The 26,128-nt window shown below is 39.2% G+C and overlaps 1 protein-coding gene across 3 annotated transcripts in view; it reads left to right on the forward strand.

Moving 5' to 3' along the window:
• The window catches only part of LDB2 (LIM domain binding 2), a gene marked incomplete at both ends in the record, with an annotated part of 207,471 nt that extends 181,930 nt beyond the window's left edge, over window positions 1-25,541 (forward strand). Inside the window, 3 exons of one of the 3 annotated variants that reach the window (XM_079534665.1) lie at window positions 14,817-14,940; window positions 16,022-16,173; window positions 25,311-25,541. In XM_079534665.1, coding sequence (XP_079390791.1) covers window positions 14,817-14,940; window positions 16,022-16,173; window positions 25,311-25,541 — 507 coding nt within the window. Of the gene's footprint in view, window positions 1-14,816; window positions 14,941-16,021; window positions 16,174-22,458; window positions 22,564-25,310 lie in introns of those variants that run through there. The other 2 variants (XM_079534666.1, XM_079534667.1) reach the window with 2 other exon arrangements.
• Between the last annotated feature and the right edge of the window lie 587 nt (window positions 25,542-26,128).

Genomic DNA, 26,128 nt, shown 5'->3' on the forward strand with positions numbered 1-26,128 from the left:
ACACTAAAAAGTTGTTCTGAAGACAGAGGATACATGACTGTGATCACACTAGCAGAAAAGTTCAAAATCCACCCTTGTTCTCTAAAACCACTGAACTGCCTGAAGAAAATTGATGTGTTGGTGTAGGCAAAATTACCCAAGCCGTGTACTAGAGGTAAAATTTACATTGCCTTGCTCACATGAGAAGATGTCGATGGTAAATGTTTCTATAAATAAATTATTAAAAGCCAAATGTAGTTAGAGTTTCCAGGGACATTGTGAGTGCTCTGGAAATTGCAGCTGTGCTGCCCCCAGTGGTGCCAGCAGCACTGCACCCTGCCTATGTGCGTCAGTAATGAATGGATAGTGCTGTCTGCATGCAGTCAAATTTTGGCTTCCCAATCCAGAAACATAGGCTTGCCCCTTAGTCAAGCTCCTCTTCACCTCAGAAAACAAACAAGACTTCCCAATCACTGTGGCTCTACACACTCAGCAGTACTCTGTCATGCATCCTGTGGGCTGCTGGATGGGCCTTGCCCACCTCACCTGAGTGGTAGATGCACCCATAATAGGGCTGCAGGTTCATTCTCATCAGTACTGACCCTTTGTGCACAATATCACCAAACAATATAAATGCAGCCTGGATCAGATTTGAGCAAAATCACATTTCTGTCAAATTAGCAGAGTGTTTGTCGTGCACTTAGGACTGATTTTGGTGGTAGCTGATCTTGTGCAGGAGTGGAAGTGGCAGGTGATACCTCGTAAAGCAGGAAGCATAGCAATACAAAAGTAATCTGTTGGATAGTTTTGAGAAAAACTTGAACTGGTCAAGTTAATTTCTGCAAGAAGAGCTCTCTGCTTCATGGTGTCCAGGAGCCTTCCTGCTAGCGTTGGTGTATTGGTGAGCACAGCTTAGATGCACAGATATCAGCACTGGGAGCAGTGCTGCAGTGCAGTCGGTAGCACTGATACACACACTGAAGACCTTTTCCAATATTACTTCTCCAGAGAACTTCAAATAAACTGATGAATCTGAAAGACTTCCCAGAAAACACATTTCCTTTTCAGCTAGCAGCTCAGTTCTTCGTCTAAGTAGTCTGTGGATTAAGTAATTTGATAACCACTGAAAGGTTTCTTTTTGTGAAACAGTTGTGTGCTATTGCTCTCTGATTTTTCCATCTCACCTCTACAAGTAGCCCAGAAATTCAGAGCAGGTATATCAGGCACAGATCAGACCTGCCATCAGCTGCACCAAAAGCTGGCAGCTGCCTGGGAGGTGCACCTCAAGAACTGCAGCATGGCATGTGTGTGAAAGACCAGGGAGTGAAAACAAAAACAGGGAGATGGTTAACAAGACTAGTTCTTTTCCCATTTGCTTTGCAGCTCACTTCTTTACATATGTGTTGGAAAGACGGAGCATGGATCTTTGTCATTGAACATCACAGAAAATTAATGTAGGAGAGGCTACAAGGAGGTACAACACCACGTGCTCTAAGGCCATTGAACAACCCAGTATCTAATTTATTTAGCTAACAGACAGGCTGGGACATCTGATTTTTCTAAGCGAATGGTAGTGGCTGTCACTTCAGTGCTTCTCCACCTTTCCATCTCAGAAGGGGCTGACAGGATGCTTGCTTGTCCCCATCCGCCTGCAGACACCAGCACTGGTGGCCGGCTCCCCCCCCAGACAGGCACTGGATGCCCCTCCCTAGGGCCTGCATCCCCCTCCCTGCCCAGGGTCAGCAGGGCTGCCAGACAGTGCCAGCACCACCTGTGATGGCCCCGTGGGCTGATGAGATGCAAACATTCAGGAACACAGGGCAGCGTGTGCCAGCTTACACCTCCCTGTCACATCCAGCCACCTTAAATCCCATCCCTGTTTTTGTACAGACCCTGACAGAACAGCTCCATTACAGTGTGTACAGGCAGAGAAACAGTATTGATTTTGCTGTGCCTGAATGGAATTCTTAACAGGAAAACAAACCTAATGCTGATTTTTTTTTTTCCCTTTGACTTTTGTGTGTGGGTTTCTGTACTCACCGTGTAGGATTTGATCCGTGGGAAGTACAGAGATAGAGCTTGATTTTTAAGATGAACACAACCAAGGCTCCAATCAGAGCAGACACAATTTCAGTATCACTAAATAATTTTGCACATGTATTTAAATGAGGTGTAAAATTAATACTCTCCTTCCTACCTACAAATTGGAGAATCAGATGGGCAGCTTTTCTGCATTTTTCTAGGGCAGTTATCAGGAACCATACCCTCCTCTTTCAGCATTACTAAAAACATCAAAAATGTACCTGATATGCAATTCACTGGGCTAAGCAACAGCTAGTCTTATTTGAAGCATATCATGATTTTTTTGAGGATGTTGCTGTGCCTGAAGTTTACTAAAATATGATTGTGAATGCAAAGCTTTAGGTTCAGTATATGCTGGTTGTGTTACAAATTATATTCTTACAAAGACAATTTTTAAAGCATCATTAACACAAACGGTATCAATACTTAAAAGCATCAGTGGCTGATTGTGATAATACAGCTTCGCTATAGTGGATGATCTATGAATGTAAGCATTAAATGCTCTCTACTTTAAAGTCATTAATCCCTACTTTCTTTGAACATGTTTAATTAAAAAGTTCAATTTTCCAGTAATTGCTGTGTTTATATAACCCTGAAACGGAATTTTATAGAGGCACAAGGTCTTTTATGTAAACATCCATCTGTCCACCATGTAACTGTGCTGGGGCAAGTTTTGTAGATTGGGTGAGAAGTGGAGGGATTATGGATGACTGTGTCCCTGTAAGAACTGTGAACTTTTGTCCTCTGTGTGAAGGCTGTGCAGGATTTTTGCTTTCATAATTTTGGTACCAAACAAGGCAACTGCAGAGTCAATAGGAGAGAAAATCATGAGACAATGGATTTAGCATCTAGCGGAGTTGCTTATTAGTTTAAAAAGAAAAGCTCCTTCCTTAGTCTTTTTTTCCTATGTCAAGCCTTACCCTGCAAAGTACTGTTTGCTTCCTTCATTGTTCCTTTCCATTTGAATGCAGAATAAAGGAAACCTCAACTGCATGTATAAAATACATATACATGTACGCATATATGTATGTTTCAGGCTGAGAGATATTGCTAATAAAATAGAAAATATGTTGGCATTAATAAGGTAGGCATTCAGATAGTATGAAAGAAACACATGGAAGTTTGTCAGCTTATTAATCATTCCATTATAAGTGGTGTTTTTACTTTCGTTGCTCTAACATCTAACCACAGTTCATTGGCTAATGGCCAAGCTAGCTTTTGCACTGGCACATTACCATGCGGTGCAGTTCTGTACTTCTCTTCCATTTATTAATGCTGCAGACTTCCTACAATTCAGGCTAAAAATAGAACTGGTTATGTGAAAAACACTGCATTTGTGCTTGAGCTGCAGAATAGAAACAAGAGGATTTTATGTGGACGGGGAACAGATTCATGACACAGAAGAGCTAGCTGCTTATACTCTGGAAAAAGCCTCGTTTCTGCATGGTTGTAAATAAGATTAGAGTTGCTACATACACGTTAGTCGGAAGGATGAATCATATTTGTGGTATTGCCTCAGTATGTATGAATCTTCATGTGTATCTACTGTATGAAGGAAAGCTGATTTCTTGTACAAGAAAACCTGAAACTAGTGCAATGTAAAAAAGCGAATTTGTAAAATGAAAGGCATGTTTTGTTTTGTAGTATAAAAGGTGTCCTCATGTGTGACACACATTTTGAAGTGTCCTCAAAAAATTACATACTAAACTCAAACTTCAGCTGCACTCCTGCATTTTCAGAATTGCATTTTGGCCAGGCGTAACCTCTGCTATTGTTCTGCTGTCAGTATCTTGAAGGCAACATTTGCCGTCTGCAGGCCATTTCACCACAAAAACATTTCTAAACTTATTTGCAAGTTGTAGTATAGCTGCCTACTAAAAACTGTGAGCATTCAAATGCAGTCCCCATGCTTTTGATCTTTTTTATAATGCTATGATTTGTTTCGGATCAGCAGCAGTTTGAGCAAGACAAACAGCGTACTGGTTTCCATCTGAACCTAAGGGAGCTGCCGGGGACATAGGTGAGGAGTGATAGTGGATGCATTTCATAGTCAAAATGAAAAGCAGCAAAACTGATAAGGTCTCATTGTTGCACAAACAGAAAAAGCTAACAGTTTGCATATCAGAAATATCAGGTGTTAGGATTTGACTCAGAACTGCTTAATACTGCTTGTTTGCCTTTGGAGAAATAGAGAGGAAGGAAATGTCAGGCAGCAACATCACACATGATAGCGATGGGAGATGGCAAGTGGGGAAATAGACTTTTCCTATGCTGTTTCCTAAAGATACTGTTTGGGCTGACAGTGATGGTGGATTATTAAGGAATTCAGATTATTAAATATCTGCACTTGGCAAATTATGAGAGGAGCATCTCTTGAAGAGTACAACAGTCTCAAAATTCACTCTTGTTTTGTCCTTAACTCAGTACTGTGTAAGAAATAAAACTGTTGATTGTTTTAGGAGAAGAGGCAATAGTAATGAAATGAGAATAAATTACAAGCTATATCATTTTTGAACTATCTAGAGAAAATGAAATTAAGAAAGCTTTCAAATGTCACATGCTTTACACCAGGCCACTGAATCAGTGAGGTAGAGCAACAACTATTGGGTAGCTGTGTCAATTCATGAGCTACAATTGGATGCAGAAAAAAAAAAAAAAAGAGATTAGTTCCCAGAACATGGCTCAGGTAAAAAGAGTTTGATCCAAAGTACTCAGCTCGACCCCTTCATTACTATAGACCAACCTTAACCCTCATACAATGGTGGAACACTGTCCGAATACTACATAGGCTGAAAGCAATGAATCTGTTCCTATTTACAATAAAAATTATTTTTGTCCTGACAAGCGTTCTGAGATTGATACTCACTGCTGTACCAAGTGCAATATAAAGGATCCTGTGATGAAGTCAACATGATGACTTTTGCAATACGATTTAACACTAATGTTAAATCAAATTATGAAGATAAATTTTATGGACTCTCTTAAAACATTTCAGAACTCAGATTTGATGGGGGATACATATACTGCCTATTGATATTTTAATATACAAATAGCTGGGAGAGAGGAATCACACAGTATGATAGCCTGTACAAGACTTCTTGTTACAGTGCAGATTTGTGATGTGATGTATTGATCCCTTCCTGCAGTTGGGATCTCTGCTCAAGAAGGCTCAGCAGGTTGACCTCACTGTGAAATACACAAACTAATTTATATAATTTGGGTGAGGCCAGATTCCACCAGGAGGTCCGTAGCAAAGAGGTAATGAATTATTCAAATTCTGGGTTTTCACAGCCTTCAGACTAAGCCTGTCAAGTAGAAGGTGAGACTTCTGCAAGTTCTGTTGTTTTCATTAGCAGGACTACAGCAGCTGGATGCAGTTTGTCTCTGCCCTTGGGATTCTGGTAGTACATACTCATGGTATGGAAACCATCCACCCTTACTCAACCTCATTTGCCAGCTAGGAGAAAACAAACTAGATAGCCTCCATTGTTCACTTTGGTGAACAGTGAAGTAAAAAGAGGCATGAGTTCATCTGGCACAAACAGTATTAAAAACTCACAGGACTTCCACTGAAGGAAAGGTTTTTGAGAACATCTCATTGTATAGAGGGTGATAAGAAAAAAAAAGACATTTACTGAAAGGACATTATTTTGATAGCTGCGTAATGAGAGAAAGGGGGGTAGTTTAAAGTTGCAAAAGTTAGTTGCAAAATATTTAAAAAAAAAAACAAAACAGTGTTATTAAAATCAGTATTAAAACTTAAAAGAAGGTAGCATAAATATGAATAATAAAGCCCCCACTAAACCCATAAACTAAAGATCCACAAATCATAGATCAAAATGGAAAAATTAAACAAAATATCAAATAAAGCAGTAACAGCTACGTTTACCAGTAGCTTGAAGGGAAAAAGCAATGACTGCTAGGCCTTAAACACTTATTTTAGAGCTTAGGAGTATTGCAGAACAGAATTCATTCCAGCACATACTAATAAGGTGATCGTGCTGCCAAAGAGGTAACTAAATAAGGCAGATGTCAAGCTCGTCTCCACAAATGCAGCTTTAGCTGCCGCCACACGGAAGGACAGAATTAATGGCCAGGAGGGCTAGCAGTTACCATAGTCACCTGCACTGCTGTGGGGTGCTTGGAGGAGAGGGCCCTGATGGAAGCTGCTAGCTGATGGATATGTTAAAAAAGAAAGGAAAGGAGAGAGAGAGAAATGAAATTGGGATCCAGCACACTGATGAGAATTAGCTGCAGCGCTGGGCGTAGCTGTGTGCTGTTGCTGTGTGCCACTCGCACACAGTATTTGCCTGGAAAAATACATTTTTGTAAGCTTAGCCTTACCTGAAATGAATGCTGCTTCTTTCTGTTCTCGCTGTTGCTGGGAATTGAAATGGCTGCAGATAAAGAGCAGTGTAAAAACATGATGAGCTATGTAGCTTGGGAGCAATTGAGCAGCTGAACACTGCATTATTGAGAAATCATTCGCTACCTCTGGGTGTTAGTGAGAAACTGGAGAGTCCTAGACTGGCATTCAGGGCAGAGCATAGGATGAATAAACATTACTGATGCTGAGTATTTACTAGCGAATGCAGCACGGGGCTTCTGGAGTTGCGTGTCATCCGACTGCATCTTGCAGAGTTAGCAGGACACAGAGACACCGCAAATTCCAGAAGCTTTGTGGCAAAATTGATCTTTTATTGTTTCCTAAATAACTAAATTATCAGTGAAATGAATGACATTTTGCTTAATGTGCAGCAGGTGATCTGCATAGCAAAACAGCCATATTTCCAAGTGACAACACGTGAGAACCATTTAAATACATATCAGATATATCAGTAGTCCACAAGGGACTTGTAGATCACTACGTTAAATTGTTATTTTCATGTGCATACCTTACTGTTGCCAAATTAGTCCTGGTTTAGTATTTTCTTTCTTATCTACTTGAGATAGGAATCTCTTTAGAGCGAGAGCCTCAGTAGTTTGTAAAATAGCCCTGTATATCTCTGGGTTTTTATAAATAATAAATAATAAGCCCTAGATGCTAATGATCATTAATATTGCAAGCGTTAAGCTGGAAATTCTAACTCCTAGTTTCTTTGGTAATTGCAAGTATAAATATTTCTTGACTCAGCATGGTGAGCAGTCACAAAATATGGAACCTTACCCTCTGTGGAGTGATGGCTATTAAGTATATCCCAGACCAGTAAATCTCAGGCTATGGAACTTGTCCCAGAATCTGCTCTTGCTACAGAACTATGCTGCAGAAACTCGTCCCACATTTTTTAAAACTAACACAAAATATCCACTCCATATGGTTTTGGAGACATACTTAAAATGTGAGCCAAGTTCAAGCTGATGCAGTTCTGTCTTGCCGAGCTCTGAACTAGTATACAACAATTTCTTTGAGAGGTGCAGTCGCATTTATCTTTATGAGTTTTTAACTCAAAGCCTAAAGAAAGAAATTTTAGAGACAAACCTTTTCATTGCTATCAGTTTAAAGTAAGCATATTTAATTTAGGAGTAAATACAGTGTATGTACAGTGTAAACCATATTTACAAGCATTTTTTCACTGCATGAAAAAAATCATATTATTCTTTACCTATATAGCAAAACCAAGAACTTCCATCTGCTTACACATTGCCAATTTAAAAGTCTTTGGAACAGAAGGATTTGGAAAAATTGAGGGAACAGTAGTCACAATAAACAAGTCAGGGAATAGCCTACAGTATGGGACTGTTTAAGCTATTGGAATTGAGAGCTGCCTTTTTATTCGGGCCCAAGGATCGTCTGAGGCATCATCACTAAAATAAATGAATTTTGACTGGATTTTAAGTAGCCAGGTTCAATGAACTACTTTTATAATTTAAATCAAAGTGGCTACTGAATTTGATGTTTGCTACATTAAGTTCTGCAACATCTAAGAATCAGTAATTTATTTAGCAAAGCTTGACATATACTACATGGTTAGGTTCCACATCTTAGCAGGAGTGTATCTGGCCTCTTGAAAAAGTGAAAGCAGGTAGCAAGATAGATGGGAATCTCAGAAACAATTATTTTGGCTTAAGATGTATCATGCAGGGAAAGAGCATGCGTGTAGTTGATCCACTGAAATGCTCTGATGGAAGAGACTTAAATTTGTCTTGACATTCTGGGCAGGAGCTTAGAACAAAGCAGAAACAATCCCCTCCAGAAAAACAAGTATGTTAAAAAAGAAAAGAAAAGAAAAGAAAAGAAAAGAAAAGAAAAGAAAAGAAAAGAAAAGAAAAGAAAAGAAAAGAAAAGAAAAGAAAAGAAAAGAAAAGAAAAGAAAAGAAAAGAAAAGAGAAGAGAAGAGAAGAGAAGAGAAGAGAAGAGAAGAGAAGAGAAGAGAAGAGAAGAGAAGAGAAGAGAAGAGAAGAGAAGAGAAGAGAAGAGAAGAGAAGAGAAGAAAAGAAAAGAAAAGAAAAGAAAAGAAAAGAAAAGAAAAGAAAAGAAAAGAAAAGAAAAGAAAAGAAAAGAAAAGAGCTCTTTTGGTTCATAAAAAAAAAAAATCCAAACATTTCTTTTTTACATCTCCATGTTGTTAATGGAAAACAAAGATAGTTTTTAAGATGAAAATGTTCTGTATTCACATGTGATTCTTAAAAAACACAAGCTATTTTTGGCAGTGTGTTGCAAGTCGGCCAGTGAAAGAAGCAGCAATATGTTCCTAGGAAATTTTCATTCCTCCCTCTGTTCTGCAGGAGAATGATGCTTCCATTAATTCTGAAAAGTGAGCATGAGCAGAGAAATTTAAACTCTGCTATAAACCTCCCCTGTTTCTAACTCCAGAGAATGAACTGTATTCAGGACTGCAGCAAAGCATTATTGTTTCATTGCCATAATGCCAGGAGTGCAGAGCACAGTGCCTTGGCATTGCTCTTGCAAGTTAGACCTTCAGGTACTGCTCTTCTACAGTGGCTGAAAAAATACCTATTCTGCGTCCCTTCCTCACTGCAGCTGTATCAGTAATATGCCATGGGCTTCCAAAAATCTGTATGTGTAGTAATCCATAAAACAGCACGCAAAGATGTTTCAGTTCTTTTCCAAAGTTCTGTTCCGCTGAAGTCAATGAGACCTTTCCCAGGGAAATACACTGGGGCCAGAATGTCATTGGCAACGTTAACTGGAGCTATTGTCTTTAGCATATGTATAGGGTATGCAGAGGAAAGGCTGAATCTCAGCATAGAAATAAAATACCATTGTGCTCAGTCTTGTTAGTTAATAATTCTGAATCTCGTGGAAGAGAAAAAACTGAGCTCTGAAAGAAAACACTGGGCCCGTTCAAGGCTGCAGCATCTGTTCCAGGGGTAGTTTCACCATCAACATCCTACCTGAACATTAGACAGTGACTAACACTCCTATTGAAATGTTGTCACTTTTATGAAGGGTTGTAAATCTCTGTGAGCTCTGGCTATTCAACAGTTTCCATAGTTTTCAAATGATTAATGCAGACATTAAACCAGGAAAAGTTTCAAGCATCAAAGAGTTAAGACTAGATTTCATAAAACTTCGGCGAAGGCTCTCATTGCCATTAGGTTCCTCTCTGGTTTGATTCAAAAATGCTGAAATTACTTCATCGTTCATTAGTGTTTTTAAGTGTCATCAACATGAATTTTTAGATAATTCTGTTATTTGCTTGTTGCTAGTGAAACTTTTGCTTTATATGGGCAAAACTGCTAATGTTGGGAAGATACAGTTCTCAAAAATGGCTTCTTTTGGTAGATTGGGACTCATTGGCTGTACTATGCCAAATGTGTTTCCTTCTTTAAAGAAACTGGCGTGGTGATTATGTCAGTCTCACCACGTAAGTATTGCAACACTCAAGTCTGAATTCTATTTAAAATGCAAAAGGCATTGAACGACTGAAACGATGCAGTTCTTTTGTGTTCCGTAGCTTGTGTGGAGGGGGAGAGCTTGTTAGCTGGGTCAGCTCTGCCACCTGCAGCTCAGAGCTGGCAAAACTGCAGCATCCTCACCAGGAGTGTGTCAGACCCTCACTATAACAATTGGGAAAATTCTGGTGGAGACGAGAGGCTTCCCTGAGAGTGCACACAGAAATTAAATTAGTGATAGGATATGTAAGCTTACGTATGCCATGCTAAAGTAAGGTAGAAGAGAACTTCCATGTGGGTCTTTCTGCTAATCCTTACTGCTATCTGAACAGAAATCTCTTCTCAGAATAGAACAGAAAGCCAACATCAGAACAAAATTCACAAAGCTGAATGCATTCTTGGTGTGGCTAGAGTGATCTCTGAGCTGAATCTGACCCCTTACTTACACAGGCAGATTTTGGCTCTGCTGATAACTGAAGCACTACAGGAAATTACATGTGGATCCATATTCTCAGAACCCTCTGACTCCTGTCTGCAATGCCTCTGGTATCTCCTCATATAACTCCCTTCCTAAAACACACTGCTTTCTGAAACCTATAAATTCTAGTCTTCTCCTCTAAAAAGAAAAGTCATTACAAAAATAAAATAAATCAAATCCTTCCAGATGTGTGCTTTACTAATGCAAAAAGCCATGTGCTTTATTATGTTCCCTACTTTCACTTCCCTGAGCCCCAAGGGTATAACATTACCATTTTCTCAAGCTGGATCTGAGCCCTGTAATTGATGAATTGTCCGTAGGATCCATGTGGAACTCTACCAAATTCACTGATACTCCATACAACACCAAAATGTATGCATATACAGTGCCCAGTGTATGCTGGGCACCCAAGAACATAAACTTCCCATGCCAGCGACTTCTTGCACTGTAAAGTGCTGTAATCCTCTCTAGGACCAAATCCTGCCCACAGCTCTTCACAGTGAAACTGCAGCAATGGTCAGGTATCACAGTGATGAGTTCAAATAGCAGAACATGCCTGGAAACTAACTCTAATCATTTTGGGTTATTAGGAGCCATGTTATTTCAGTATCTTCTAGCACTGCAGAGGGAAAGTGTATTCTCTACTATGATCTTTGTTCTTACAAAGATATTTCAAAAGCTATTAAGGAGCATATCTTCTCCTTTAACCTTAGACTTAGTTCCATTGCCCAGGCACTAAAGACAGCTTCTAGAGCCTTAAACATCCACAGAGAGCCTTGTGTCTTGGGCAGCAGGAGAGATCAGCTGAATCAAATCCAGCATCACCTATGGCATTTTAGCTGGCACTAGACCCTGTTTGCAGCCAAATGAGCCCCACCTCTTGTGTTGTCTAGGTGTGGAGCATGGAAATGTCTAACTTCGTCTTGCCAAGCACTGCTATTAAAAGTTCTGGGTCCCTAGAAATTAGAAATTATTCCCATGATCATACACTGTCACTGCACTGAAGTCTTCTAAGTCTGTAGGGTATTTTTCTGGGTGACTGGTTCTGAGCTGTGCAGAAAATGCTTGCAAAAGGGATTGGTTTTGTTGGTGTTCGAAATATTATTATTATAGTGTTACAGTAAAAGATTGTACATTTTAATATTATCCAGTCCTTGAAAAATGTTGAAATAGATATTTTGAAAAGGAATCTTAGAGTGAGACAGGGCGATCTGTGGGGAATAGGCAGTCAAAGCCTCGGGCTTCTTCTGTATGCAAATGAATGTAGGAGTATGTAAAACATTTTGTTAGCTTTGTTTTAAGAAGTCGCTTTGTAAAACGATACAGTCAGAGCTGTCTGCCAGCTGCCCTGCTCATCAGCAGCTGGAGGTAGTAGGCACCAGAGCTCAGTCATGGGCAAGTGTCCCTGCTGGAGCAGAGCTTGGGCCCAGTGACCTCTCAAGATCCCTTCCAGCCTTAGCTGTTCGATGGGGTGGTTTTGGCCAACCCATATATTAAATGCATCTTCTCCCTGCATTTTTTGTCTATATCTTTGCAAAAAAACAAGACACAGATTATCATTGGCAGGTACCTCAGGCTTAGGATCGGACCAAGATCTTTTCCTCTTTCAGGGATTTAGTGAGTCACATTACCTTTTGGGCAGGTCTCAAAGGGCACAGAAAAAGACTGTGAGATTTAGTATCAATCACCGTTAATCTAGTTCCCTTTACATTTGTGTCCAATTCACATGAGCTAGATGCATTTAAAATGGACTTGTCACTGTAGAGAGCATTACCCTTCTATTATTCAAGCATCCAAAGCTGACCTTAGAATTTGTTTCTCCCTCTTCAGAGGGAGAAACTGGTTGAGAATTCCCCAGCCCCAGAACCAGAAGAGGAATTCATGCAAGTCTGAATACCTGGTGTAGGGAACCTGCTTTGGCAGGGGGCTGGACTCGATGATCTCTGGAGGTCCCTTCCAACCCCTACAATTCTGTGATTCTGTGATTCTGTGATCCAGAAATTGATAAAGTGTCCATGTCCCAGTGCAGGGGCCCCAGTGCTCAACATTTTGAATCCATGTGTGTGACGTCAGTCAGGTCTTGCTATGTTTTGGGTTTGTATCCAATTTTAATCTTGTGTTTGAAATGAAAGCAATTGTAGGCAGGCTCCGCCTGCTTTTTTAGCCTAGAGATCCACAGACAGCAGTGACTGCGAAGCTCTTCTCAGTGCACATTAGTTTGTACACAATAGGAAACATCATTGCCAGATGATAAAGAAGAAACGTTCTCTTTGTTGCCAACAATAAATATATATAGAAAAGTAAATGTGTCATGTATAAAGTGTCCCTAAGGAAATCTTGGAAGTCCCTACATGTGTATTTACTTTTAGTCCTAGCAGCGTTAGAGCTCTGTGAGTGAGTGTTCTGCCCAGGCTGACTAGTTTGTTAAGAATTATCACAGCTATCTTTTCCATGCTAGTTAGTATCTGTGCATAATGAGACAATTTAGACAACCCTGCCAGAAACCCAGATTTTTAAAAACCAAAGCAATAGTGTCAATTACAATCACAAATGCCTCTCTTACACACACCCAAAACTTCAGGTAGTGCCTGCAGGTTACAGAATAAATTGAATAAGAACTCAAAATATATCATTTCTTTCACTGCATAAACTGGGTCCCATGTGCATTTTAGAACCTGATACTCTTAATTTTTGGTAGACTGTTGTACCAGAGGAAAGTCTGAGCCCAGTGTGCACAATCTGATAGCAGCTCTCTGTCTATTACCTTGCAGATGCTTGTGTACAAAAATATATGTAAAAAGCCCATGTAAGAAAAAAAAGTCAATGAAGCAATTGCAGATTCAATTTCTGCAGTTGGAAAATAAGTAATTCCTCATTCTGGAGCTCTTCATTCTGCCTGCTGCTTTATGTTATCTGTTTTAACTGCTGTTAATGAAAGGCTCATCAGGTGATAGCGCCAATACCTAACAATATTTAGATGCTGAATTCATCTCTTTGTCCTCATGGCAGCTCCTTTTCAGCTATTTTTCCTGCATGCTTGGAATCTCCATCTATACAAATGAGAGTGAGTATGCATGGGAGAATGGGACAAATTTTGATCAGCTATGCATCCCAGAGAAAGGAATTTGCTTCATATCTTACATGTTTGTAAAAGCACAGAAGAAAACCTCGCCTGCTGAAATAAGTCCAAGGTGCACCTTCAGCAAGACCTACTAAAATTCAGAAAGGAACTGCTGCACAAAACAAGAGTCAAATTACATTATCCTTTTTTTTGCAGTGGCCATTTTAACCTCTGCTAATTTGACCAACTTGTTGCCCTACTCCTATTGGTAAAAAGCCAAACCTTCCCCTGCTCTTAAATGCAGTTTTGCTTCGAAAATACCTCTGAAAATGACATGTGGGATCCATGTTTATTCTCTGTCAGCTATTTCTTTATCAAATGTGCTCAGTTAACAAGGAAGGAACCTTTTCTTCCTATGTGTCAGCCTTGCAAATTTCAAGTAGAAGCTAGGGGCCAATACAGATTTTTTTGCACATGTAGGATAACCAAAAACCAAGGATTTTGCATATGAGAGTAAGCCCTTGGTTACATATGTGCAGTTCTGTTCTCTTCTGGGGCTTTGCATAAGGTTTAACTGACTGAAAATGATTCTGTGGTGATAAACAGGAGGGAATAGAAACCAGCCCACTGTCCTTTATGCTAGATCTACTGTGCTAACAGAAGCAAAAAGCAGTGAACAGTGATTTTAATTATTAAGTGAGCAGATAGAAAATATATAAGAAGCAACTGTTTTTGGAGAGAGGGTTTGCTTCAGGAAATTTTCAGCTTCAACATAATAGAGCATTCAAGCTGACAAGGAAAATAAGATGCTTTTTTTTTTTGGAAATGTCATTAATGTGATGGGAAGAGAATGTACAGTCCTCATAACAAGAAGAGAGCAAAATTATTTGAATTATTTTGCGTGGAACTGAAAGATAAAAGATTGCCTTTACAGCCCTCATTCCTGAGAAAACCTTGTTGTGGGGTGCAGGAGGTCAGAATATCACTGTGTGTACGTTTGCTATACTGGAATGATAACTTGCTGTGGGCATTTTATGATTTATTAATTCATCTTTGTAACTTTGCCAATCAAGCATGAAAATCTGTGTAGTCTGGAAGACCAAAGTTGAAGTTTATCTGTTTTTATTTGGTTTTAATACTTGAGATGTCAAATAGTGAGCAAAAGTTTTCTCAGTTCAGAATTTTGATCCTGCAATTGCAGTGCAGATTGAACTGAGCCATATGAGGCATGCTGTGTTACAAAGGGCAAAACAAACAAACAAACAAAAAAGCCAAGGATGTACCTTCCAGCTATGTAAATACTAATCCACTGAATCTCTCGTCAGATGAAATCATTCAATTTTGATTTTTTTCTTCCAGTTGTGTGTAATACTGGAGCCAATGCAGGAACTGATGTCAAGACATAAAACTTACAATCTGAGTCCTCGAGACTGCTTGAAGACTTGCTTGTTTCAAAAATGGCAGAGAATGGTGGCCCCACCAGGTATGTTTGATTTCCAGTATTTTATTTATTTTATAATTAAGAGAATATAAGAACACTGAGAAATTTTGCTGCAAATCTACTTGCAAAGGGAAGTAATAGCAATTAGCATTGCTCCAGAATTATTCTTAAAAATGATTCTGATTGTCCATGATTTCAGTGTGATGCAACATAATATGAGGCAAGAACAATAGATGTGAACATTCAAATGCACAGGATATAAATTAGTACCAAAAAAGTGTAGATAGAATGCAAAGTGCTTACTGACTCCATTAGAATTCATAGTTTGTGTAATTTAGCTTCCTGCTGTGAGTCTGAAATTATAGCAACAATTCATAACTAATTGTCTTTGAGACCCATATAATGCTGTTTACAGGCCTGGACCTAGTCTCTTTTCTCTTAAACCTCAAAAAGTAGTTCTCCCTTTTCTCAGATTATTAAAGTTCTGTGTATTTAAGACCATTCACATAGATGCCAAATGCAAATTTTGAAAAGTGCAGCTGCCACCTTGATAGAAGTTATGTAATTGTCCCGATTCGGTCTAAGTTTGGAAGATTCACAAAGAAATGGCATTCAGCACTCTTTAACATGTTGTTTGCAAGTGTCAGTTGTAAAGATTAAGCCCATATCAGAATTAGAAGGAAATTACATGCTACTTGCTCATAGACTGTATCAATAGCAGCCAGCAGGGCAGAAGGCTGCCTTGTCCCTTTGTCTCTGGCTGGGGCAGCTGAAACTGTGACTATATTAGAACAGGACCTGGATTTTTGGTTAGCAAAACTCTTAGCAAGCTGCACAGCACCTTTGAATTTCCTGATTGTTACCATGATGCTCCCACTAGTAAAATACTTTCAAATATCTTTATAGGTAATCTGGAAAAATGAACTTTGTCTATTACACAAAATTGAAAGCAGAAACCACTGGCTTTGGTTCAAGTGTTATTCTAAGGTTCATATCTACTACTACTACTATTACTACTGGTAGTAAACTTGTGAATTTAAAACAAGGTAAAAAAATATTTCAGCGCTTCTGAAACACTTTACAATATCTACCGTTGGGTTTGCTTCTTACCCTTCTATTGCAGCAGAACCCACAAGACAACCGACAACCAAACGGAGAAAAAGGAAAAACTCTACCAGCAGCACTTCAAACAGCAGTGCTGGGAACAACGCAAATAGTACCAACAGCAAGAAAAAGTCAGCTGCTGCAAACCTGAGTCTATCAAGTCAGGTACCTGTAAGTCTCACTTTCCTTTTAGGCCTGAATCACTTACAGTGCTTAAATTCTCTCTTTGTAAAGAAGGTGCATTCTTGAGCAAAACTGTAACAGGCAAAAAGTAACCTTGCATAGTATGCCATGGAAGCTGGAGAATTAGTGAGGAGGTGTGAAGAAGCCATTCTTCAATGCATCTTTAATGACCAACCCTCACACAGGGCTATCCTGAGCAGTAGAATCGAGTTTTCAGCGCTGGGGCCAACTCACCCGTAGGAGTTTTTCCAGTGGTGGCAGGACTCAACTGGGCTTTGTGTTTTCAATTGTAGTCTGAGCATTGAGAATGTCTTGAAGATGTCCACCCACCCACTGCTAAGTGAGAATGAGCCCCTGTGCAGCAGGGTTACCATACCTGAGCAGCTTGCTCATCTTTCTCCATTAGTACCTCATCTCTAATTGGTGATGAGTTCAGTTGCTGAAGTAGAACAAGTTTTGAGTAAATTTGCCTGCAGATGTTATCTCTATATCAAACCACTCCATTTACAGAAGGTAGATCCCTTTGAACATGGGTCTGTTTATTCACCCTGCTAGCTGCAACTGTTGGCATCCTAATTAAGTAGGGAAACACCAAGTCATTTCCTGTTGTTTTAATGATATCACATTTATTGCCTTAGTCACAATATAGGGGTAATCTGACCCTGAATTGTGACAAAATGTGGCTTAATCAATAAGAAGATAGCTCATGCATTTTAAAACTAGGGAGATTAATTTGGTAGTATAGGAACTATAAAGTGGTATCTCGGGGATAACATGCAGGGATTTTTATTGGATTTCTGATCAGCAGATAGGAAAGAGCGAGGTCTCTTCTGAAGCTTGACAAAGAATACAGCCTTTTGTCAGCGTGAAGCAGGCACTTCCTAGAAAACCTGAATACCCAGATGAAAAAGAGGACTAGACTAACACTAGTGAAATGAGATGAAGGTTTTTGTTTAGCAACCAATTCAGCAATCCACTAGCTTTCAACAGCTTTGAGTTTCAGTACATTAAACTCATAATTTCTCCTTGTCGTATTAAAATTTTCACATGGCTCCTATGTCTAGAGTCAGATTTTTTCCCTAACATAGGCAACTCCGGGCTTTTCTGGCAGCACGAAGCAGTCAGAATGTCAGCTACCTCATCTGCTTATGGCACAGGCGACTGTCTCACTGTTTGTCTGCCAGAAATCCCTTTGGATCAATGATCAACCATATTTACAAGAAAACAGCAATTAGGCGTAAAACTGAGCAACCTCCTGGTTCCCTGCCGTCTCCAAGTTTGAATGTCAGGAAGATCACTTTATCTTGGCTATTCTCTGCCCTGAGCTTCATTCAGCACAAGCAGAGTCTGACCCCTGCTTCTCTGAGGCCTGCTCTCCCGGGAGAGGTGTTGTTGACTTTTGTTGGCCTCAGTGGCAGCCATGTGTACTCATACATTTGAGTGTAATTGGGCCCTCTGATAGCTGTCTGTCCCTCCCATTGATACTCAAGCTGATTCAGGTATTCAGAAGCTATTCCTGACAGATGTAGCAGTCAAGGCTGCTCTTCCTGATGTTAGTTATGTTAGTTAGTTAGGATGTTAGTTGAGCATCTGAGACATCATGATGAAGTTCATCATGACATGAGGTATGGATTTTCAGTCGTCTCTGATTTTTAGGAAGCTGAGTAGCTTTGTTTTTTTCAGTATTGTTTGCTTCCCATAGCAGAATAGTGAGATGGTCCAAACTCTGCTTTTTATGGAGGATCAGGTTCCATTTTTAGGACTCTTCTGCTTAGCACAGTGGAAAATACTTAGCTGTTTGATTTGACATACCAGCAGTTCTTCCCATCTTCCCCAAGGCAAAGATAGCAAACCAGATGGAAATGATTTTTGGGCAAATCTGTAGGATAGACAGAACTCAAAATAATTTTAGTGGTATGATATTTTGGTGTAAAACTATTCAACACTTTTCAGTTAAACAGGGAGATGTTACTGTGTTTCTTCAAAATTATGCACTCTTTCAAGTGAGCCTTCTTACAGCAGACATGCTATTGCTGCTAAGTTAGCAGCAGACAGCATTAACTTGCTTTCTGTTTTATAGAATCACAGAATGGCTTAGGCTGGAAGGGTTAAAGATCATCTACTTCTAACCCCCTCCCATGGGCAGAGTTGCTACTCACCAGCTCAGGCTGCCAAGGGCCCCATCCACCCTGGCTTTGAATTTCTCCAGGAGCATCCATGGCTTCTCTGGGCAGCCTGCTGCAGTGCCCCACCACTCCCTGAATAAGGAATTCTTCCTAACATCTAACCTAAATCCCCTCTTTTAGTTTTCTTCTTGTCCAGTCAGTATCAGATGTTGTTCAACCTATCTTCATAAGAGAGATACTCTGTTTCATTCTCTTAACTTTGCCTCAGTGAATCAGTTAGTACTTAGTGCTTTATTTTCCTTATATGCAATTGAAGATATCTTGAAACATGGGAAAGCTTTCAATTTCTGAAATAATTTGCTTTCCACATTAAAAGTGTTATTAGGGAAAAGGAATGAAATCACTGCTTCTGTCCACATGGCTCACATGAACTTAGCTAGTTCCAGTTCCATTTTTCCCATCATCATTTCTGGAGAACCCCAGAAATGAGCTCATGTTTGTGCCACATCTGCATTAATATGAAATCATGTAGTCCAGATGTAAGCTTTCTCTTTTTCTCCAGTGGTTTCTTTCCAGCAAGCAAAGATAGCCTTTCCACCATAGTGGAATCTAATTTCCTGTCCATTTTATGCTTCTATGTTGTTTTCTCTTTGATAGTAAATTAAGCATGGTTAGAGAATGTTTCCTTGACCTCTACTCTATGTAATGTTTCTTGATTTAGAACATTAATAATTATTCAGTTTTGCTTCTACAGTAATGCTGTGTACACTCTACGAAGTAGGTGAACATACCATAATATTCTCTCATCCAGTCTTCTCACTCACACCATTAGCTTGTGTTTCTGTAATAAGGTTTTCACTTCTGGAAAGGCAAATTGTAAATTTTCAGGATAGTGACTTGGAAGCTGCTGCTGAAGTACTGTTGCCGTGACAAAGTTTGAATCTTCAGACATTTCTCGTTTTCTCCATAGCACCTTGCAGATCTTCAGATAAATACATAGTGCTAAGCCATTCCCTCTACCTATGTATTTTCTGATCTGTTCTTCAAGCAGGGACAGTAATGACAATACAAGTCCAAGCCCAGAAAGAGAAATCATTGCATTGTATTTCCATGCGTAGGTGAGTTTAGTGCTGCACCTTGAAGTTCAGCTGCTGAAACCTAATCAGTCAGTATCATTTGTCCCCTTTTTTTGCCTTAAATTTTTTAGCACTTTGACTGTGCTGACATGTTCTGATACATCTTTAATGACACAGTCCTCAAAATTATCTTAAGGGTCTCTGACAGTGGGTAGATATGCATGTTCCCTCTCATCAGTAATTTCAACAGGGTCAGTCTCATGCTGTCCTCATATCTCTAGCTTTTTTATACTTCCTCAGCTCTGCTAAATAAAATGCAGTGTTTTGCCCTTCTGACAGTCACTTGCACTCTATTGTACTTATTTTTCTTTATAATACGGCTTCTGTGATTATGTTAGATCTCATGCTATTGGTTGCAGACCTTCAGCATCTTCTCTTTTCAATGGGACTGTTTCTTCCCAAATCCCTCGTTTCACACTTTTCCTCCATATTGGGAGCTTTCTTCAGACAAATGTAGTTAGCCAGTGTGCTACATGATTACACTGCAGAACTCGTGTAGGTTGGCCTTTCAGTTGTTCAGTAATTCTTTTGACTTGAATCCATAGATGCTGAGCCAATATGCTGCAGCGCATTGGAATGAGAGCCAAATGCCACTGAAGTCCATCCAGGAGCATAAATACTGAGATATTTCTCTCACCAGCAGTTTGCTTCTCTCAGGCTCCCATTGGTGTGGGTTGGGTACTTCCAGTGTTTCCACAGATGTCCTGCTTTTTGTTTAGAGTGTAGAGAGAGTCGACAAAACAAGGATCTGGAAATTGTCCACTCATCTGTCTTAGTCTCAGTAAATTCCATTTATTAGAACTGTTCTCAGGTTTGTTCCTGATCTTGATCATATCTAATTTTTGGAAAAATGTCAACCCATTGTTACTGGGATTACCTTTTTCCTCCAAACAGAGAGCAAAGATAGGCAAGACTCCTCCTGCAAGGGTCATGCAAAGCTTGTCTTTCTAATGTTATCTTTCTTGTAATTTCAAAGAAAGCTAGTTATCTAATTTGGATGAGTCATCATTTATCATTTACACTTTATGTATTTCCTCTAATATTTGAAGCTAGCTGCAATGTTCTTCCATGTCTTTGCTCTGTTTTCTTGCCTCTTCACAGGTTGAGATCTGATTTCCTTTTCCTTTTTTTTGTATTCTTCTGTTTCATATAAAACTGTCTTTTAAGACCAGACTCTTGTATGCAGACAAGTGTCATGTACACTGTGATTTGTGGATTACAGGTATTTGATGTCCATACAGAGATACACATTAAAAATCACTTTCAATTAAATTTAATAAAAACAGTTCATATTGATCCATTTTAATCTACTTGAATTTGGAAATTTGACAACAGTCCACAACTCTTGCAAATTGTAAGAACCATTGCTCTAGAATACTATAGAACTAAGAGGTGGCTTTTGCTTTCCTTTACTAATGAAGATCCTGTTGCGTGTAATACTGTAATCAAGAACCCAATATCATTTCTGTTGAAAAGAATAAAGCATCACTACATGCCACTAAGTAAATCAAATGTTCTTTGTTACATCCAGAGTCTTAATTAGAGCCCCCTTGCTCTCTTTAAATGAGTTACATACATCTATAATCTCTGTTTCTCTTTGTAGCTCTTTGTAAGCTCCTCAGAAAGCCAAATCCATAAACAAACTGATAACGTGAAAGGCAGCAATACAATCTCTTACATGTTTCAGAAAAAGGGGGTAGGTTCAGGTGCTTTGTAATGGATGTTGTACTATAGAAGCTGCAGTTCTAGGGCTAGAAGATTAGTGTCAGAAATTATACTGTGTCTCAGAACAGTGCAATTCAGAATCTAAGATTTTGCCTTAAGCAGACGAGAGTGAGCAAATTGGTTTCCAGTTGTTGCACTTTGAGAAAAATGTACCAAACAAGACCAGAATGTCAAGTTAACAGAGAGGACTGTGATGAGATGTGAAAGATAACCATTTTCCTCTAGAAAGTGTTTACTCTGAAACCTAATTAAAATGTCAGTTCTGTTTCTACAGATCATTTCAACACAAATGGCAGTCTGATGTTTTTATCTTGGAGATAGTGACCATTACTATGGAGGGCAACAGTGGGGCTCTAAGTAATTAATATTTTTTGTGGCAAGAAGTTACAAAGTCAATTATTAAAATAATCACCACTAAAACTAAAAAAAAAATAAGGAAGAGATACCTTTCTTCTTTTAACTTTGCACTTACAGATGTTCTGGCTGCTAAAACTTGTACAACTCTCAGTCCATGTAGTGTGAGGCTTGTTTAAAACTTCTACTTAATAGTTTCAGGTGTTTTTAGTTATCTCAGGCTTGTGAAGCACTGTTTGTGTACTTCTGAGGACTGTGACACCTGAGCTGGGTTACATATTAACAAAGCAAATTAACAGCAAAGCAAAATAAAATAGCAAAGTAAAGATTGGCATTTTACATCGTTCACTGTAATATTTTTTTTTAACCTCCATATACAAGTAAGGCATTGATCAGTTACAGGATTATCTTTAAAATCCCAAGTTAAAAAGTCCAGTTATGTAACTGGGTATCGCGGAGCTAAATGTTGAGGCTAGGTACAAAAAGGTGGAAGCCTGAGAAATGACGGGTCTGTTAAATAGTAGTGCTTGCATTTGAGTTGTGTCTGAAGTGATCTGTGTGTAGTTTATGTGCATCAATTTAAGTTTGGATAGCAATTAGGGATATTGCAGGATGAAAGGTGTGATATAAATGAAAGCTGCTTTGTGGTTATAATATAAAATAATACATTTATATTGGATACTGTAAGACAGCCACTGCATTATTTACAGTGCTTCACTGTACTTCACTTTACTATCGTGAGACATTCCTTGACCAAAAATGTTGTTTCTAATCACAGAGTAAATTAATAAGATTGAGTGACTACAGTCTAAATCTTTTTTTAAACTAATCTAGTCAAATATGTGCTACCATAACTAGGCCATAGCAGTGTTTGCTGCCGTGCAAGAGACTAGGGTTTAATTCTTGGATTCTGCTTCTCACTCCATGAGCAGGAGCTAGGAGCACTCCAGAGCTGCAGCCTCAACCCTGGGAGGGATGGAGCCTTGTGTCATTCAACAGCAGTGACCCCCACTGGCCAATTTAAGGAGAAGCATTGAGGGGCTCTAAAAGGAGTCACTTCCAGTCCTCCTCAGAGGTTGGTGGTCATTGCACGGGAATTAGTGAGTGGAGGTTCAATGGGGTACACTCGGTGGGGTCTTCAGCTTTTCAGTCTGAGGAGCAGAATCCTCTCTGGGGAGGAACCAGCATGTGCGCTTCCTGAGAAAGTATTTTTGCCTGACATAGTATAAGCAGCAGGATTGTCAAGAATATACATATATAGAGATATATATATACTTTTAATGTCCTGTAACTAATGCTGTGATATCTGTTTCTTAAATAGAATGAGGGAAAACTCAGCTAACTTCAATATAATTGTAGTTTAATTCCCAGAGAGAGAGAGAGAGAGAGAGAGAGAGAGAAAGACTCAGAGGCATGGAGAGAAATATAAGTGCAAACTGTCCTCTCAGTGGGTGTCATTAAATTAAGGAATAATGTTTGCAAAGAGCCTGAGAAATTAGAGATGGAAATACTTACAAGGTCACTGACTATCTCCCCACTGATGCACAGACGTTCCCTACTGCAGATTGAGGTTTTTCCCAGTCCACTGTGAGGAGACCCAAGCAGTGAAGCTAGCACTATTCTACTGGGGTCATTAATCCTCAGTCTGCAGTTCTCAGCAACAGGAATATTGTCTTATCAGTGGGGGTTACATTTTCATTTACTTAATGTCATCTTAGTGCCCTAGTACTTCAGATTGGCCTAAACTGATGATACTCTTCCTTTCAGCAGTAGCAGCTATTAAGGATATTTACCCCTCCCAGTCATTTGGTCAATGCAGTATACAGTTAATTCTTCTCCACGGCCTCCCCAGCCAGCTTTTCTAGCCCCCAGTTATTTTTGATGCACTTCTCCAAGTCTCATCCAAGTTGCTGACCTCTTCCTGGTATGGCAACACAGAGAACTTGAGGCAGCATCAGGGTCCATGCTCACGAGCATTGAAGTAAAAGGAGATGTTGCCACCTCGGTCTGTGATTCTGTATCTCAGTCACTGCGGTCCTTTTTGCCTGACGTATCACTGCACGCTCCGATCCAATTTGCTCTCTGCCAGGTCTCTTGTTGTTAATGCTCTCACAATGCATTGAGGTCAGGTCTGCTTCAGCAGTGCACGTTATACATTCTCTGTTGTTTAGGGGGATGAAATGAATTAGAAGAGACTTTTGGTTATAAACACCTTTGTTTTTTAAACTTCTGTGTTGCAAAGCTATGTGTGTTTGATTTAACAAAGGATTTTATGGATAGGTGGAGTAACAAAATGTAGAGAATGTAAAAAGATATCATGCAGCAGCATCCATCTACTCACAAATTTGTCATGTAGCACAGGCTGAAGATGTGATATAAACATTCTTCTGTAGCATGTCAGCCTTTGCTAAGGGATATCAAGAAGCAGCATAAATAGAGGCAGTGATTTGTATTGTTTTGTGGGGAATTAAGTATATAGAAGATTTTAACAAAAAGCATTGTATGTAAGCATTTGTCTTCTGTTTCCTTTTCACAAATGCTTCTACATTCATAAGAAGGAACAGATCCTTTAAAATATGAATCTGTTGTTCTCTAGGATTCTGTGAAGGGCTTTTTAAATCAGCAGGTACAAAGCTAGACATCTGGAATGACTGCACTTTAGCCAAATGTTACCTGATGCCCTGCCACTTGAGCTGCATGAAAATATGCATCCCACATACTTCTTGTAGTGGCTAGCACAGCAGCCTAATTTTCAGAGAGAACAAGAGAGCTCTCTGGCTTTGCACCTTTGCTTTCCAATCTCAAGTTTGCACCTTTCTATCCCATGCTGGTTAGGTTTACTGCAGCAAATCTGCGATGCACTGGAGTGCAGTAGGCGGTTTACTTGTTTTCATGAAAGGACAATTTGTACCTAAAGCAGTGATTAGATGAATCCTTTCTTTCTTGCATGCTTCAGTTTTTGATGACTACTAGCTTCATCAGTGTAATTATAATTAGCCCTCTTCATCTTCCTTTTACGGTACCAGCTGGACAGATTGGTCCTCTTACTGCACAGATTGGCGGCAGGGTTGCCTACATGGAGTTAGGTGACAGGCACCATGAAATAACAGATGGTAAATTCAGGGCTTGTTGGCAATCAGCAGGTTTTTGCTAATGACTTAATTAGCTATGCAAATTGTCAAATCAGTGTGAACATTGTTTTTATCGAAAACTTTACCTAAATTAATTACCATAATTAAGTAGCAGAATGTCAAGTATATTGGATGCGTAAAAGGGCTTGGCTGGCTAAGGATAAGAGAGTTACCATCTTTATTAGAATGCCGTGCTCCACATTTGAAAAATCTAAGGATAAGAAATGTGATTTCTTTAAAACTAGTTTTAAAATATGCGTAGCAACTGAGAAGCACCCTGGTGCCTTTCCATATGAAATGGCTCAGAAAAGAGAGGCTGAATAAAGCCTAAATTCCTCAAGCAGGACGTTAAGGCAGTTTCATAGCCTGCTTGTTTTCCTAAAAAAAATTGAGTCTATCTGCTTTTCTGTTCTGGAGCTCCTGAGATCCTGAGCCACGAGCACATAGCTAGAGAGATGTTGTGTTAATGGTATTTCACTTAAACTAGAAAGAAAATGTAAGCCTGTCTCCTGGTTCCTACTGTGCAGGCACTTTTAACTCTGTTGTTCAAATATCACAAAATTAAGAGATGCAAATTCTCTAACACAATTTTTTTAAGTTGATTTTTTCTCTCTCAAGGTTTCCATATAACAAATATTGGGTGCTGTTCACAGGATGTGATGGTGGTGGGAGAACCAACTCTGATGGGAGGCGAATTTGGAGATGAAGACGAAAGGCTTATCACTAGATTAGAGAATACACAGTATGATGCAGCAAATGGCATGGATGATGAAGAAGATTTCAACAATTCACCTGCACTGGGAAATAACAGCCCGTGGAACAGCAAACCTCCTGCTAACCAGGAGACTAAATCTGAAAACCCCACACCACAAGCTTCCCAATAGGTTATTCTGCAGCAGTACCCACTGCCACCTATGTCAGTGGGTTATTAATTACTGTTTCACAGCATCCTTCAAAACAATTTAAAGAAACCTTTCAATGGATACAGTATCTATTTCTAACCTAAATCTATCTGATTTTTTTTTTAATTGGAGAAAAATCTTGTATAAGCTTCCATATACGTTTCCTGGAAGCCTTCACATACAACATGATACTGGCACTGACCTCAATTAAAATAATTGAAAATTAAATAGCGTCTCGTGGCAAATTTCTGACAATGCATTCTATTTTAGGGGTTGTTTTTTTCCTCATCAAACAATGGCCATATTTTACCAAATCATCAGTGCTCAGGATCTCATTAACGTAACTATGTAAAACTTTTTACAATTGTAATATATTTTCTGCTTTTCAACTTGCACCTGAAATTTCTTGTTTCAGAAAAAAAAAAAAACAGCTTTTAAGGAAAAGTAATTTAAAGTAACTTTTGTTCTTTCTTTGACTTTTCTTTCATTGGTTAATCATTTAAAGGATCCAGCATTTTTAATTCACATGTAGCTGATGGCAGTAGATACTCTTTCCATCATTTAATGAA

This window comes from Tetrao urogallus, assembly GCF_951394365.1.
Source record: "Tetrao urogallus genome assembly, chromosome: 4".
NCBI classification, from domain to species: Eukaryota; Metazoa; Chordata; class Aves; order Galliformes; family Phasianidae; genus Tetrao; species Tetrao urogallus.